General features: G+C 47.9%; 1 protein-coding gene across 19 annotated transcripts in view; it reads right to left on the bottom strand.

Annotated features, from left to right (window-relative positions):
* Positions 1-12244, bottom strand: part of jakmip3 (Janus kinase and microtubule interacting protein 3) — a 30820-nt gene extending 18576 nt beyond the window's left edge. For 18 of the 19 annotated variants that reach the window (XM_023820328.2, XM_023820327.2, XM_023820317.2 and 15 more), the window contains exons 1-2: positions 12070-12244; positions 6649-7134 (exon numbers count right to left, since the gene is read on the bottom strand). In XM_023820328.2, coding sequence (XP_023676096.1) covers positions 6649-7134; positions 12070-12204 — 621 coding nt within the window. In that variant the 5' untranslated portion in view covers positions 12205-12244. Of the gene's footprint in view, positions 1-241; positions 272-332; positions 504-6648; positions 7135-12069 lie in introns of all 19 variants that reach the window. The other variant, XM_072703915.1, reaches the window with a different exon arrangement.
* Positions 12245-14949: the final 2705 nt, after the last annotated feature.

Here is a 14949-nt window from a genome sequence, read left to right as displayed (position 1 = left end):
TGGGGGTGGCGTCTCGAGCCAAGTGCACAAGGTCCGGCGAGCGGAGATTCGGCGACAGCAACACTCCGACGGCGGAACACAAGGCACATGTCACAGGAGACGCGCTGCCTTAGCGTGACGCTAACGCGACGGCAACAACATAAAACAACAACAAAGACGACAGCGGCGAAGGACGACGCTGCGCATGGGGGCTCAGGATAAGAGGCTCATCTCGGATCGCAGATGGAAAGCGGGGGTGCACCTGCTGCTGCTTCCCGTCAACAGGCAGCAACTGCGCCAGGACGACACAAAGCAGGTAAAAGTGCTTATGAGGCATCCGACTGATCGGCGGCATCTCCTGCATAAGGGGCCTCCCGTTTGGGGCTGGCTGGCTGCTGCTCAGCCTCCCTGTACTGGAGAAGCTGCTCCCCTACAGCCTCTTTCTGGAGCTCATGCCCAGTCTGGACGCTCAGCTCCTTACCCAGCATGCCGAGTGCTCTATCTTTTACTTTAATCTCATCCATCTACAAAGGGCAGAACAGAACACAGTCACACAGACAGGCACAGCGCGGGGGCCCCCCTGCTGCCGTCACCATGGAAATGCTGGCCCCGCCCGCACGGAAGCAGCTTGGTGTGTGTGTGTGTGTGTGTGTGTGTGTGGGGGGGGGGGGGGGGGCGGGGGGTAGAGCAGAAAGTTCCTAATAGTTCCTAATTAATAAATCAGTGCTGAACGGGGCGAGAGAAATTTGTGTCTCTTTAAATCCATTTGCCACTGTGGTTTCATTTATATTTATTGATATCTAATTTTCCGCAGCTGCTCCTGTTCTGCTCAGTCACACCGAGACGTCAACAAGCAGGAGGCATACAGAAAAATACATAATCAAAAAGGACGTAAGGGTACTCCACATAATTTGAATTATATTTGCATGGTGTAACTGCCAGCCGCAGAATTTGGAAGAGCACAATGATAAACTACTGTATAGTATTAAAGAAAGAGTACAGTTTAGTGCAGTGTTATGTAACCACAAGAACAAATCGCTCAGTATTCAAATCTTGCCTTTTTCCTGTTCCGAAGCTGCCACATCGCTCGAGTAAACGGATTAAAAAATCCAGGGAAGAAACTGAACATTCCTTCACAACTTTTACTCTGTAGTTTTAAGAACAAAATACTCGCATAACTACCATACTCTTTATTAACCTAGAGTTAGAAGCTCAATCATCGTTATTGGTTGGCATGACAAATCGGCCAATCGCACAGCAGATTTGCATGTCCTCGTCGCCCATTTAATTTCCCATCCTGTGAACCACATAGTAATCCTGCAACCCTCACTGTAGGGAGAGGAAGCATCTCATTGGTGTGACTCAGAGCTCTGGATCTCTTCTTGGGGTAGATAATGCTCTTTGGTGAATCTGATGCTTGGTGCCACACTGGCCAGGAGACACACTAAGCTACAGCCACTGTGCGTGTGTGGAGCATGTCGGCTCGGCTCTCCTCCCACCCTGCACCTTTGTGTGCCGCTAAACACGGCTAAGGAATGGAACGAAACACCGTGACCTGGTGCTTCTTGTCATATGTGCATTTTCGCTTCACCTGCCTTCCATTCGGCAGACAGTGATGACCCAGTACCCATTCGGAGACGCCAAATGGACTTTGATCCAAATTTAAGATTCGTTGCATGTGATCTCGAGAAAAATAAATCAATGGGCTGGCCTTTTTGCAAACGAGCAGTGTAGGTCGATAAATTATGTACAATTTACAGAAAGGGATCTTCCCGTAATATTTATGATGTTTGGGTGCCATTCTGATTAAAGCTTCTAAACGATTTTACGTTGTTACAAAGCAAATCACAAATAAGACTCAGCGCCAGTGCCTTACCCAACACAAATCACATCCTTAATTCCTCAGGTTAGTATATCAGAAAATGGGCAATGACAGTGTAACCCTGAGAAAGTTCAAGCCAATTCAAGCCTGGATTGGTGTGTGAGACTAACTGATATACACCACTGATCATTTGTCTGTGTACAAACATTACTCACATTTTGCTATATGTAGGTTGGGCAAATTATTTTATAGGGATCGTGTGCCCCGCCTACTGTCCAGTGGTAAAAATAACCACCTTTCTTCTAAATATGTCTGTGACTTAAGATGCTTAGTGCCTGTGGGGATTGTAGGGCAGCAGGACCCCCCAGTGAAGAATCCGTAGCATACCCTGTAGCTCTGGCTGGAATGACACGCCTCTCCACAGACAGCTTCCCGGTGAGTACCTTCTCGGGTGTGAGCGATGACGCATGTGCATATGCTGCACAGTTACTGTGCTTTTCTCCTCAAAACCACTGATTTTTTCCCCCTCAGAAACCTCGCTCTCTTGACCCTTTCAGTTATGGAGTAATCTGCTGCTTATTTTTAAACACAGGGTTATCTAAGGATGTAAAAAAAAAATACCGAATGAATGAAACTGAATTAAATAAGAAATATGAATTGTACAGTTCTGCATAATTATATCAGGTACAGAACTAAACAGACATGAAATTTAAATTCTCACTAATTTTAGATGTGTCTTGTGGCAAGCGAGTGCTTAAACTAAATACTTAGTAAGATTTAATGGTCAGAAAAATTACTTTTTTCTGGATTGCCTTGGTACCAAAGAGAAAAATAAAGCGAGAAAACTCATTACATCAAAGGAAGCCTGGGAGAAGGTGGGAAAGAGCCAAACATGGAAGGGATCAGGGATCAATTAACGCAGGTGGCAGCCAGGGGGAATGGATTAGGAGCCATTTTCATTAATGCTCATTCATGCCACATTAATCACTACTGCCATGCTTAGGGTCTAAATTTGAGTTTGCTGAACATTCTATTATTTAATAATTATCTTTTTGTTGACAGAGAGCAGGGCTATCTAAAATCCAGGCCCCCTAGTGCAGTTATGATTAAAGATGTATATGATTACACTACCGGCCATGGGATTCAAACTCAGAAGGGAGCCTGATCCACAACCTACAGATCCTGACACCGCCCAGTGCGCCTCTAAAAAGAAGAAGGAAAAAAAACACAAGAGCTACTCGGTAATTCAGTTGTTTAACGTATGTCCCTGATATCCGTGTGTGTTCACTAAATGATCCTCCAATTTGCTCAATTTTTTTCTCCTTCTGCCTTGTTACAAGCAAACACCAACGAGTTTCCTTAATACTCCAAGCATGCGATTACCTTCGCTTCACCTGCCCAAACAGTATAAAAAGTAACATCGGAGGAGACATTTTTTTTTAATTAGTGATTAAAAGCTTGTCATGGTTTTATCCCTGGTGTACCTGCTGCAGGTATATTGTACCATCGAAACCACTGCTAAGAACTGATGTCGTGGTTGTGCATGTGCCAGTTTGCCCATAATGCAATGGGCCTGCTGTCAAGACTCCCAGGGCATGTTTGCTCCTGGAGATCAAGCCTGACATTTCCTACGTCTTTCGTCTGGGGGAAAATGTTCCTCTCTGGCCTTCAAAGGGGCAGAACACCAGCTTCAGAAAGCAAGGCCGTCAGAAACCCCCCAGGACGTTACAGATGGATTATAGGATGCGTTTTCCTCCTCCCAGATAGCAAAATCTTTCTGGCCCGGATGTGGCCCACATACCGCATGGAATGACGGTGATTGAGCGGGTCGCACATTTGCCATACCTTTGCCAGAAGTGGGCCAGAGCCGCAAGCCATATAACTATTTTTTAATAAAGTATTCAACATGTGGCTCATATCTGTTTTCTGACATTTGGGCCACATTTGTCTAATCACAAAGTTGGCCACTTTTGGCATACATCCGTTTGCCGGAGCCGGAACCGGGACAGCAGTGCCACACACTTGCCAGAAGTGGCCCACATCCGCATGCTACCTGGGCTGGGACAGAGGAGGCAGGTTTAGTTCAGGATTCTGGCAGGATAGACAGGACCAGTATAACCAGGATACGGGTGAATGGTGAGGTCCCAGTTGCACCTACGTTTGACTCTGGAAGCCCCCAGGAAGCCCCACCTGCTCGTTGATGCAGGTATGGAATGGAATGCCTGTGTATTCCATCTCACACAGCAGTTAAAATCAATTAGACAGAGACCCAACCATCCATCCTGCAAAGTCTTAAGCTGGCTGTTTACTTCAGACGATGTCCGGACAAAGCGAAATCAAACATGCTGGCGAGAAAGCGAAGCTGCCATCTTGTTCGTTCTATGTCACGCTACAAACCTAAAGGGTGCAGAATGTTTTTGATGTGGAAAACCCACATACAGAGCACAAATAAAGGCATTGTGGCGAGTGCGTGAGTCATTTTATGAAGGAGATGACAGCTCTATTAAAACTGAAGCTGCTCTTTATTGGTTTAATGCTAGAAGCGGCACAGATAGGGAAGCCAACAATTTGCACGATTCTCACGAGAAAAAACACATTCATTCCAAAGCATAATGCAGTTGAAAGAACCCTCCCAGGTACCCAACCAAGAGCAAAATGTGAACTGTCTGGTAGGGTGTTGGGAGGGAGCAAAAATGTGGACTGTCTGGCAGGGTGTTGGGAGGGAGCAAAAATGTGGACTGTCTGGCAGGGTGTTGGGAGGGAGCAAAAATGTGGACTGTCTGACAGGGTGTTGGGAGGGAGCAAAAATGTGGACTGTCTGGCAGGGTGTTGGGAGGGAGCAAAAATGTGGACTGTCTGGCAGGGTGTTGGGAGGGAGCAAAAATGTGGACTGTCTGGCAGGGTGTTGGGAGGGAGCAAAAATGTGGACTGTCTAGCAGGGTGTTGGGAGGGAGCAAAAATGTGGACTGTCTGGCAGGGTGTTGGGAGGGAGCAAAAATGTGGACTGTCTGTGGGTCCCCGAGAACTGGGTTGGGAAACACTGACTGAGGCCACGTGCTTCTTCAGTGAGAGTATTGGGAGAATAGACAGACAGACAGACAGACAGACAGCAAGGGCTGGATTCAAACCCCCACCTCTGAGGGTACCTACAGCACCACCCTGCCGCTCCCTATCACTTTAAAAAACTGTGGTGGTCTTCACCGACATGTTCAGAAGGACTGAAATGGCAGAAAATGTTCTCCAAACCCATTTAAGGAATCTGTGATGTTTTAATTCCCTTGACTTTTGTGTCTGGAAGTAAAACCTTCCTACGCAATTCTGTTGTATTTTTTACATTATCTGTTGTATTCTTGCTTAGTGACTGTATAATTAAAACATTGCTTTATGGCACTGAGAATATCCCGTGTCATGATTTCTAAAGTACTCAATTACAATTGGGAAGCTTACAGCTGTGGTCATACAAGTGTGATGATTATTGATCTGGAGGCAAGTCATCGAAGACAGGACTAGAGCACTCTGTGATCTGTGCTGGGATCCTGGGGGGGGGGGGGATTTGGGCTGCTCTCTTTTTTTCACCCCCCCCCCCTCACCACCCCCACCATAGCAGGTCTGTGCTCCTGGATTTTCTAAATAAACCAGGAGGCAGGATGAAAACCAGGCCTTCCAGCCCACTTCAGCACAAATTTGAAAATACTGTGTCGACCTTAAAAATGTGACCCTTTCTGTCCGTTCCGTCTTTGGTCTCTCGGCAACCGAGAGCGATCTGGGGGGGGGGGGTCTCATTTAAAAGCACCGCTATTCTCCACCAGTGATGTGCCAGTGATACTACAGGTCACACAGAGCTCGTTCCTCTGAAAAAACCCCGACTCTGAAATCCCATCCCATTACTCACAGCCCGTCCACATGATGGCATCTTCCCACGCATTCAGGCTGCCCTTTACATGCATGCTAACTCGTCTCCGGCTTTATCCATCCGTTAGCCGCTGCGATGCTACAGGGTCCTCCAATATCTCACTATTTCGGCCGGGTTCCTGGGCGGCTCGTTCCTCAGGAGGTACATTTTGAACTTTTCTAATACCCTATCGCTCACCCTGAGTCTAAATGAGAATCTAAATCACTGGCCGCTACATTTTACAGTCCCAGCCGATGCTAAATGCTAACAGGCCGCCACACAGACACTACATTCCTTTCCCACAGTCAGACAGGGAACGGGAATATCTTCCACCAGATTACCAATAAAACTGACCACAACATAAACTTCTGCGTCGTTTCACCTCCATATCTTTTAAATATCATCATAAACCCGAATAGCGGCGATTTGTATGGTCAATGATTTCCTTTCTATGCAGCCATTACCAACATATCATTTAATAATCTCTCCCACAATATGATTTTCATATAAACATTTTTACAGTACATTAATTTCTAACTGGGCGCCTCTTGTAAAATATTTACATGTGACAAACTGCGCTGTAAATCCTTTTAACGGACTGCGACCAAACACCCGCCACAAAGCCGTGTGCTATTTCAGGCCATAAAGGCATCAATAATTGATGCTGACCGCTGTGTTGGTTCTGTTCGTAACACACACGTCGCTGCCCATCAGAATACCGCTAAGGGCCACCTCCCTCCCTCGGCCGGCCCTGAAATCCGTGCCGCACCAATGGCGGTCTCAGTACAATCAGTTGGCGTGACAACAGTTGCCTGGGTACAGGACTGTCAAGCCTGGATTGGCTGAATTGTCTTAAAATGCGCTGAGCGCCCTCCTTCGTACCACGTTTTTATCATTTCATCGGGATTAAAACACGCCAAAGGAGACGCGGCAGGAGGTGAAGATGGGCACGTACCAGTCGGCGGATCTCACGCTCGCACTCCCTCTTGACGCGGCCGATCTCCTCCTGGTGCAGGTGGTAAACACTACGGATCTCGGCAGCCTTGTCCTTGTCGGCCTGCACGGCGGCCATCAGAGCCTCCTCCGTGTGCCGCTTGACGGCCTTCAGCTCGTAGATCTCCTTCTGCATGCGGCCGCGCTCGCCCTCGAAGGCGCGCCGGGCCTCCTCACGGGCCTCCACCAGCAGGGCGCTGCGCAGCTTCTCGGCGGGGCCGTCGCGCAGCGTGTTCACCAGCGTCTGCAGCCGCTGGATCTCACCATCCTTGACCCGGATGATGCGCACCAGCTCGGACTCGTGCTGCCGCAGCAGCGCCTCCCGCAGGCCGTGCAGCTCCTTCATCTTCTCCTCGTGCAGTTTGGCCCGCAGCTCCGTCACCACCACTGTCGCTTTGTGCTGCTCGTGCCGCACCTCCTGGGTCTTCTCCCGCTCTAATTTGCTGACCTGAAGGGGGATGAGGGGAGGTGGGGTTACTTGATGGAGAGGCGGGGTTACCTTCTGAGGGGGCGGGGTTACTTTATGAGGGGGTGGGGCTACTTTATAAGGGGGCGGGGTTACTTGATGGTGATGCATTTACTAGTCTGGTGTTTCCAGGTCTGATATTTTCTCCAGTGATCAAATACCCATCCATCCATCCATCCCTCCATCTCTCCAGGTCAGCGTTGTGGTAATCATCAAATATACTGTGTACAGTGCATGGATAAGATACTGGAAACACCAGAAAAAGGATGTGACCCCAGAAGAAGTTAAATGACAATCACAGGTCAGGCATTAGCAATCCATGTCAGCTACGTCCTCACAATCAGCACTTTGTCAGGTGACTCTTCAGAGACACATGAGGCGAGTAACAGCATTATCGAAGAGGCAGAGTATCATCAAGCCCAAGCTGCAGGTACATCGGTGACAAGAACCGATACGTTATTCAAAATCATGACAGCATATAGTAAAACATGGACAACCTACGCCATCAAACAGCGGCCACTTAACGGCAGAGTTGCTGAATAGTACAAAAGTAAGGCCTCAAAAATGACCACAGAACTGAATCATCCGGACCCATCAAAAACGGTACGTTATGAGCTTCACAGAGGTGGGATTTACAGCGGCACCGCGAAGCACTCCGAGGCGTAACTTAGGGTTAGGGGCACGACCCGTGACTGATGACCATGACACGGTGTTTGAGCTGAGCGTGCGCCCGCTATACGCCGCGCGTCCCCTCCCGTACTCTGCTGCTTTCTGAGGCCATGACAGCTGTCTGTTCACAGGAGGACAGAGACCTGAAGAATGTATACATTGTATGGGACTGGGTGTGTGTGGGGGTGGGTAAATAGGAACAACACGCACAAGTGACACATTCTCCGGGAGAGCCTTTCCAGTAGGCCGGCTGGGGGCCGACACTCCTCCCCGTGTCTGTCACAGCGTAGACCGGACTCCGTGCCACGTGGCACGACTGGCCCGGGCAAAGACATGCTGTTTAACCCAAAACAGTTTATGCAATGCCTACACTAATACTGTGCATAACTAACCTAAAAATTACATGTTCAGCCAAGGGTACAACTAGTCATTTCTAATGGAAACAGATTTTAAGCTTAAATTTATTAATTTAACTTTTGTCCAAAGCAACATACAAAAATTTGGGATCAGAAAGCAGGATCAATTAGTGCCCATAGTGCAGGAGGAGTTAAGGACTTAAGGGCCTAGCAGCTCAAACAGCTGGTCTTGAGATTTGAACCCACAAGCTTCAAGACACCCACTGAGCTACATGCCACCCTACAGCTGTACTGAGGTAATTCATTTTTCAGACAGATGTGAAGAATCATGAGCAGACGGCTAAAATTCTCTGAGTGACTCCTCTCTGTTCTGTTCTCAATAGCAGTGAGCTGTTGACTTGTGTCATACGTGCCTGTGCATTGTCCATTATGGCCCAACAAACAGCGGGCGTCTCCACGGACAACGTGCTTAACAACGGGGCTCACAATGCGCCGCTGTTCTCCACTGTCGGGAGGAAAATGAACGACATGGTACTGCTCACCCTGCCAACGTCGGCCCAGCAACCAGACTAATCGCTAACCTCGGGGGAAATGAATCGAAGTCTCGCTCAGAACCTCCATTCGCCTTGTTTTCCCTAAAGTCACATGACCTTTCCATTTCAAATGAGGTTCAGGACGAGAGGGATGATTTTTTCTCATCCCTAGATATCATAAGCAAAGCAAAACCTCAAAGTATGCAAATATATTTCTGATGGATTGTACCATGTTAGAAGAGCATATGAACAGGTCTGGAAAATTTCTTGGGACGGGATTGCAGATTCTCGAAAAAGAGACAAGCCTTTGTGATAAAAATCTGAAGATACTGCTTATGTTCAGAGGCACAACAAGAAGGTGCTTCTTTAGGAGGGGGGAAAAAAAAAAGTTCTCATGGGAGAGCTTGGAGACTTCAGGCAAGAAAATCGTTTCTATTCCTCGCCATGTTTTCCCAAACCTGAAGCTCAAGATCGAAGTCTACAGCTTGATCTTTGCCGTTTCCTCAACAGTGAGGAAAGTGTCACTTACTGTGAATCCGAATCCTTTAGCTCCTGCCATGTTGATGTGATACATTTTGGTTTGTTTGCTCGCCTGTGAAAATCAGTATTCAACAGAGCGCAACACAGGGCATTTCCAAGAACTCCTTGCTCCGTATCCACAGTAACGCCATCGATTGCTTGCCAATGGAGCCACAAAAGGTCCGGGTGCTCAGCTCGGTATCTTCCGGTCCAGGGGCATTCAGATCATCACCTGCTATTTGTTCCGTCACAGACATGGGGGGTGATGTTACGTGGGAGATGTCAGGTAACATTTAACATCTTGCTCGTGTCTCTCCCTTCCCTGCAGTGCAACAAGACACACCCTGACGGCCACCGACGTCCGAATGAGGGTGTTTCCTCAGCTCAGCGAAAGTCAAGGTGTGGAAGTTGTCCGTTAGAATCCTCCTGGTGGGATTTCTCACACGTACAGGCAGATGGAGACAACTTTACCGCAGTACCATACCAGCACCATAGATAATGCTGAGAACGGTATTTCTGTCATGGTTTCCTGCACTGTGGATTGTAGAGTTGTTGGGGGGGGGGGGGGGGGGGGGAGCAGCAGATTCGACTCGGCTGTGTTGCATAAGGTGAGGGGTGTGGTCAGTACTCAGGAAAAGCCATTGCCGGTCATCTCAGGTCCATCTGCTAAAATCGATCTGGGTCGGTCCGAAGAATCAGCTTGCAGCATGAGCAGAACGCACAACGGGCCCCTGGGGGGGGGGGACGACTGTCCAGACCAGCCACGCTGAGGCTGTTCCTTCCTCAAGCAGCTGTTACGATCATCCTGGGAGGGGGGACTACACATTGGTAGCGGACCACATACCCCAACCCCCACATGTGTTCCTATTTGCTGTACATACATCATAGGATTCAAAATGTTCACTTTCATAGAGGAAAAGCACTGGTTAACTGGGCACTTCTGCATACATCCCCAGACACTGGGGGCTTCCCAAAGAAAGCAGTCGACACCCCACTGTCCCCCCCCCCCAGCACAGGTCATCACCCACCCCCCACAGTTACTCATGTCGCTCAAGCGGCAATAAACTCCCCTGTGAGACAGGTGTGTTGGTTTGTTCCAGCTTTTCACTGACCCAAGTCGTCAACATCAGCATCATCAACGTCATGTCCTTCTTGGCCAATAAAACACTGTCAGAAATCGGTCACGTGACTCAGATGCCGAATGTTGGAAATACTATTGTGACGCTTATATTACTATTGTGATCATATCTGTACAATGATATTTCACAAGTGAACCTAATGATCTCCCCTTTCATTTCTGATGAGCATGCATATTTTGGTGTCTGTCTGCGGCTATTTGTAAATAAATACCTGCCTAAGTGAAACTGCTGAGCCAGCTACCTCACATATTTTACGATGGAGAACTGCCAGTTCGGCTCAGCTCCTGGCGGCAGTGGAAAAGCAGTGATCAGGAAGTAAACGCTCCGGTCACTGGCCCATTTCAGGTAGCAAAAAGTTCAAGCAAAGCCCCGCCCCCAGAAAGCCTGCTGGCTTAACTGGCTTAGAGGGTGTCACATGGCTCAGCAAAAGGAATGCTACAGACTGAACAAGTCTAATCACTCCAAACTGTCAAAGGGCAAGCTTAGGGCTGGGCGATCTCACATCGATATTACATCGCGCATGTGCAATAATCACCAGGGCTTCAGATGACAAGTGCAACATTTGGCCATGTGCCAGCTTTTCGGTGAAATACGGACATTTATTTACGGCCACAATTTGTTAAGCAGTTTAGTAGTATGGCTAAAATATTAATGAGGCTTTGTATGTCACCCAAAAGTCATTATCAGTATAAATACAGCATATCCTTATGTTTAATAAATGTGTCAGACGTTGAACTGCAAAAAGTACCGTCACACCGCCGACGTCTTTTTACCTTGTTTATCCACAAGATCTCCTCTTTTAAAAGATGATGTGGCTGCTCTTCTTCACCGCGACTTCAGTGCATATTGCACTGAGGTATACCAAACCGTAGTATACCAAACCATAGTATTATGTGGTGTGCTCCCCTAATCGAATTTAAGAAATAAAGTTTATACAGATTACTAACTTTTGGGTATCACAAAACGCATCTCATTAATATTTAAGCCATACTACTAATTTTCTTACCAAATTATGGGCGTAAACAAATGTCCGTATAGCACCGAAAAGCTGGCGTCCAAATGCTTCGTCTGTCATCTGAAGCCCTGGTGATTGTTGCGCATGCGTGATATAATTTCGATATGATATCGCCCAGCCACGAGCTGAATTCGAACTAGGTTAACTTACAGCTCAGCCATGACTACATCATTCATCCAGTCTTTGCTGATTGGCGGACAGTGAACATGTGACCATGAAGCTCGGGAGAATCCATGTTCTCACTGACAACACATAAGTTTAAAGGTAATACATTACATAATCCTTATCATAAAGGTTCTTAGTATATTAAAATGCATATGTAAATACCTGGTATTTGACTTTCACAGGAAAACTGTGCATTTTCTATTCCCAGTGGTTAATTTGACCATTCAGTCATATTCAGAACTATCTGCATGCTACGAATAAAAGACCAGATTTATTCAATTTAAACATGTTCCTGGATGTGTCTAAATGACTGATCATTGCTCAGTTCTGCAGCTTACAATTGTAGCTGTGCTGAGGTGCAAAGAAATACTTTTGTTTTATGGGACAAATAAATTACAGATTTTATTTTATCCAGAATGACTGAAAGGAAGTGTACCTGCTCACATGGAACAGCTTATTGAAAATCTCAGGGAGGGGGACCTGAGGCAGAACAAGTGTACCCGGAGGATGGGGGGGGCTACCTTGCTCTTCTCCTGCTGCAGTTCGATCTGGATGTCTGTAAGCTTGGCCCTCAGCTCCTCATTGGCCGCCTGCAGCGCGGCGAAGGCATCGAGCCGCTCCCCCTTGGCTCTCCCGCTGGGCCCTTTCTTGGACATGGTGGAGGCGGTGCTCTGCAGGTCGGGCCCCCCCCGCCACGCCCCCCCGCCCCCACCCTCTCCCTCCTCCACGGGGAGAACCAGAGGCTCCGAGGTGTCAGGATCCCGTTCCACCTCCTCAGGTCTTCAGCTACATCTTCCCACCCACCTGGAAGAAGACAGAGTGATTGGGCAATGAAATCAAAGGGGGCGGGCTACAGCTTATTTGGCAGGACTATGGGCAAATAAAAGTAGATTATAACTATGACTGATTTGCTCAGTTAGGATGAGCCAGCTCTCAATAAATAACCTGACACATACACACTATAGAATGCAGTGTATGACCCCTAGTATTTTTGGCTTTGTGCTATTTAGTACTGTTTTTTGTTGTCATGCATGTACAGTATACTGTAGATACAGTATACCATAGTTATTCTTCCTTAAATCTGACAAGTTATGTGGCCAAGCAAAAAATCTTGCTTACTGAAACAGGCCCCATATCTACATTTACATATAAGCGTTTGGCCTTTGTCCTGTTACTAAAGCATTCATCCTGTTTCCTGTTCCTAAGCGTTCGTCCTCTTTCTAAGCGTTCGTCCTGTTTCCTGTCACTAAGCGTTCGTCCTGTTTCCTGTCACTAAGCGTTCGTCCTGTTTCCTGTCACTAAGCGTTCGTCCTGTTTCCTGTCACTAAGCGTTCGTCCTGTTTCCTGTCACTAAGCGTTCGTCCTGTTTCCTGTCACTAAGCGTTCGTCCTGTTTCCTGTCACTAAGCGTTCGTCCTGTTTCCTGTCACTAAGCGTTCGTCCTGTTTCCTGTCACTAAGCGTTCGTCCTGTTTCCTGTCACTAAGCGTTCGTCCTGTTTCGTGTCACTAAGCGTTCGTCCTGTTTCCTGTCACTAAGCGTTCGTCCTGTTTCCTGTCACTAAGCGTTCGTCCTGTTTCCTGTCACTAAGCGTTCGTCCTGTTTCCTGTCACTAAGCGTTCGTCCTGTTTCCTGTCACTAAGCGTTCGTCCTCTTTCTAAGCGTTTGTCCTGTTTCCTGTCACTAAGCGTTTGTCCTGTTTCCTGTCACTAAGCGTTCGTCCTGTTTCCTGTCACTAAGCGTTCGTCCTGTTTCCTGTCACTAAGCGTTCGTCCTGTTTCCTGTCACTAAGCGTTCGTCCTGTTTCCTGTCACTAAGCGTTCGTCCTGTTTCCTGTCACTAAGCGTTCGTCCTGTTTCCTGTCACTAAGCGTTCGTCCTGTTTCGTGTCACTAAGCGTTCGTCCTGTTTCCTGTCACTAAGCGTTCGTCCTGTTTCCTGTCACTAAGCGTTCGTCCTCTTTCTAAGCGTTCGTCCTGTTTCGTGTTACTAAGCGTTCGTCCTGTTTCCTGTCACTAAGCGTTCGTCCTGTTTCGTGTTACTAAGCGTTCGTCCTGTTTCCTGTCACTAAGCGTTCGTCCTGTTTCGTGTCACTAAGCGTTCGTCCTGTTTCCTGTCACTAAGCGTTCGTCCTGTTTCCTGTCACTAAGCGTTCGTCCTGTTTCCTGTCACTAAGCGTTCGTCCTGTTTCCTGTCACTAAGCGTTCGTCCTGTTTCCTGTCACTAAGCGTTCGTCCTGTTTCGTGTCACTAAGCGTTCGTCCTGTTTCCTGTCACTAAGCGTTCGTCCTGTTTCGTGTCACTAAGCGTTCGTCCTGTTTCCTGTTACTAAGCGTTCGTCCTGTTTCCTGTCACTAAGCGTTCGTCCTGTTTCCTGTCACTAAGCGTTCGTCCTGTTTCCTGTCACTAAGCGTTCGTCCTGTTTCCTGTCACTAAGCGTTCGTCCTGTTTCGTGTCACTAAGCGTTCGTCCTGTTTCCTGTCACTAAGCGTTCGTCCTCTTTCTAAGCGTTCGTCCTGTTTCGTGTTACTAAGCGTTCGTCCTGTTTCCTGTCACTAAGCGTTCGTCCTGTTTCGTGTCACTAAGCGTTCGTCCTGTTTCCTGTCACTAAGCGTTCGTCCTGTTTCCTGTCACTAAGCGTTCGTCCTGTTTCCTGTCACTAAGCGTTCGTCCTGTTTCCTGTCACTAAGCGTTCGTCCTGTTTCCTGTCACTAAGCGTTCGTCCTGTTTCCTGTCACTAAGCGTTCGTCCTGTTTCCTGTCACTAAGCGTTCGTCCTGTTTCCTGTCACTAAGCGTTCGTCCTGTTTCCTGTCACTAAGCGTTCGTCCTGTTTCCTGTCACTAAGCGTTCGTCCTGTTTCCTGTCACTAAGCGTTCGTCCTGTTTCCTGTCACTAAGCGTTCGTCCTGTTTCCTGTCACTAAGCGTTCGTCCTGTTTCCTGTCACTAAGCGTTCGTCCTGTTTCGTGTCACTAAGCGTTCGTCCTGTTTCCTGTCACTAAGCGTTCGTCCTGTTTCCTGTCACTAAGCGTTCGTCCTGTTTCCTGTCACTAAGCGTTCGTCCTGTTTCCTGTCACTAAGCGTTCGTCCTGTTTCCTGTCACTAAGCGTTCGTCCTGTTTCCTGTCACTAAGCGTTCGTCCTCTTTCTAAGCGTTTGTCCTGTTTCCTGTCACTAAGCGTTTGTCCTGTTTCCTGTCACTAAGCGTTCGTCCTGTTTCCTGTCACTAAGCGTTCGTCCTGTTTCCTGTCACTAAGCGTTCGTCCTGTTTCCTGTCACTAAGCGTTCGTCCTGTTTCCTGTCACTAAGCGTTCGTCCTGTTTCCTGTCACTAAGCGTTCGTCCTGTTTCCTGTCACTAAGCGTTCGTCCTGTTTCGTGTCACTAAGCGTTCGTCCTGTTTCCTGTC

Source organism: Paramormyrops kingsleyae, chromosome 20 (assembly GCF_048594095.1).
Source record: "Paramormyrops kingsleyae isolate MSU_618 chromosome 20, PKINGS_0.4, whole genome shotgun sequence".
NCBI classification, from domain to species: domain Eukaryota; kingdom Metazoa; phylum Chordata; class Actinopteri; order Osteoglossiformes; family Mormyridae; genus Paramormyrops; species Paramormyrops kingsleyae.
The sequence above is the reverse complement of the archived record's forward strand: the minus strand, read 5'-3'. Positions and strand labels throughout refer to the sequence as shown.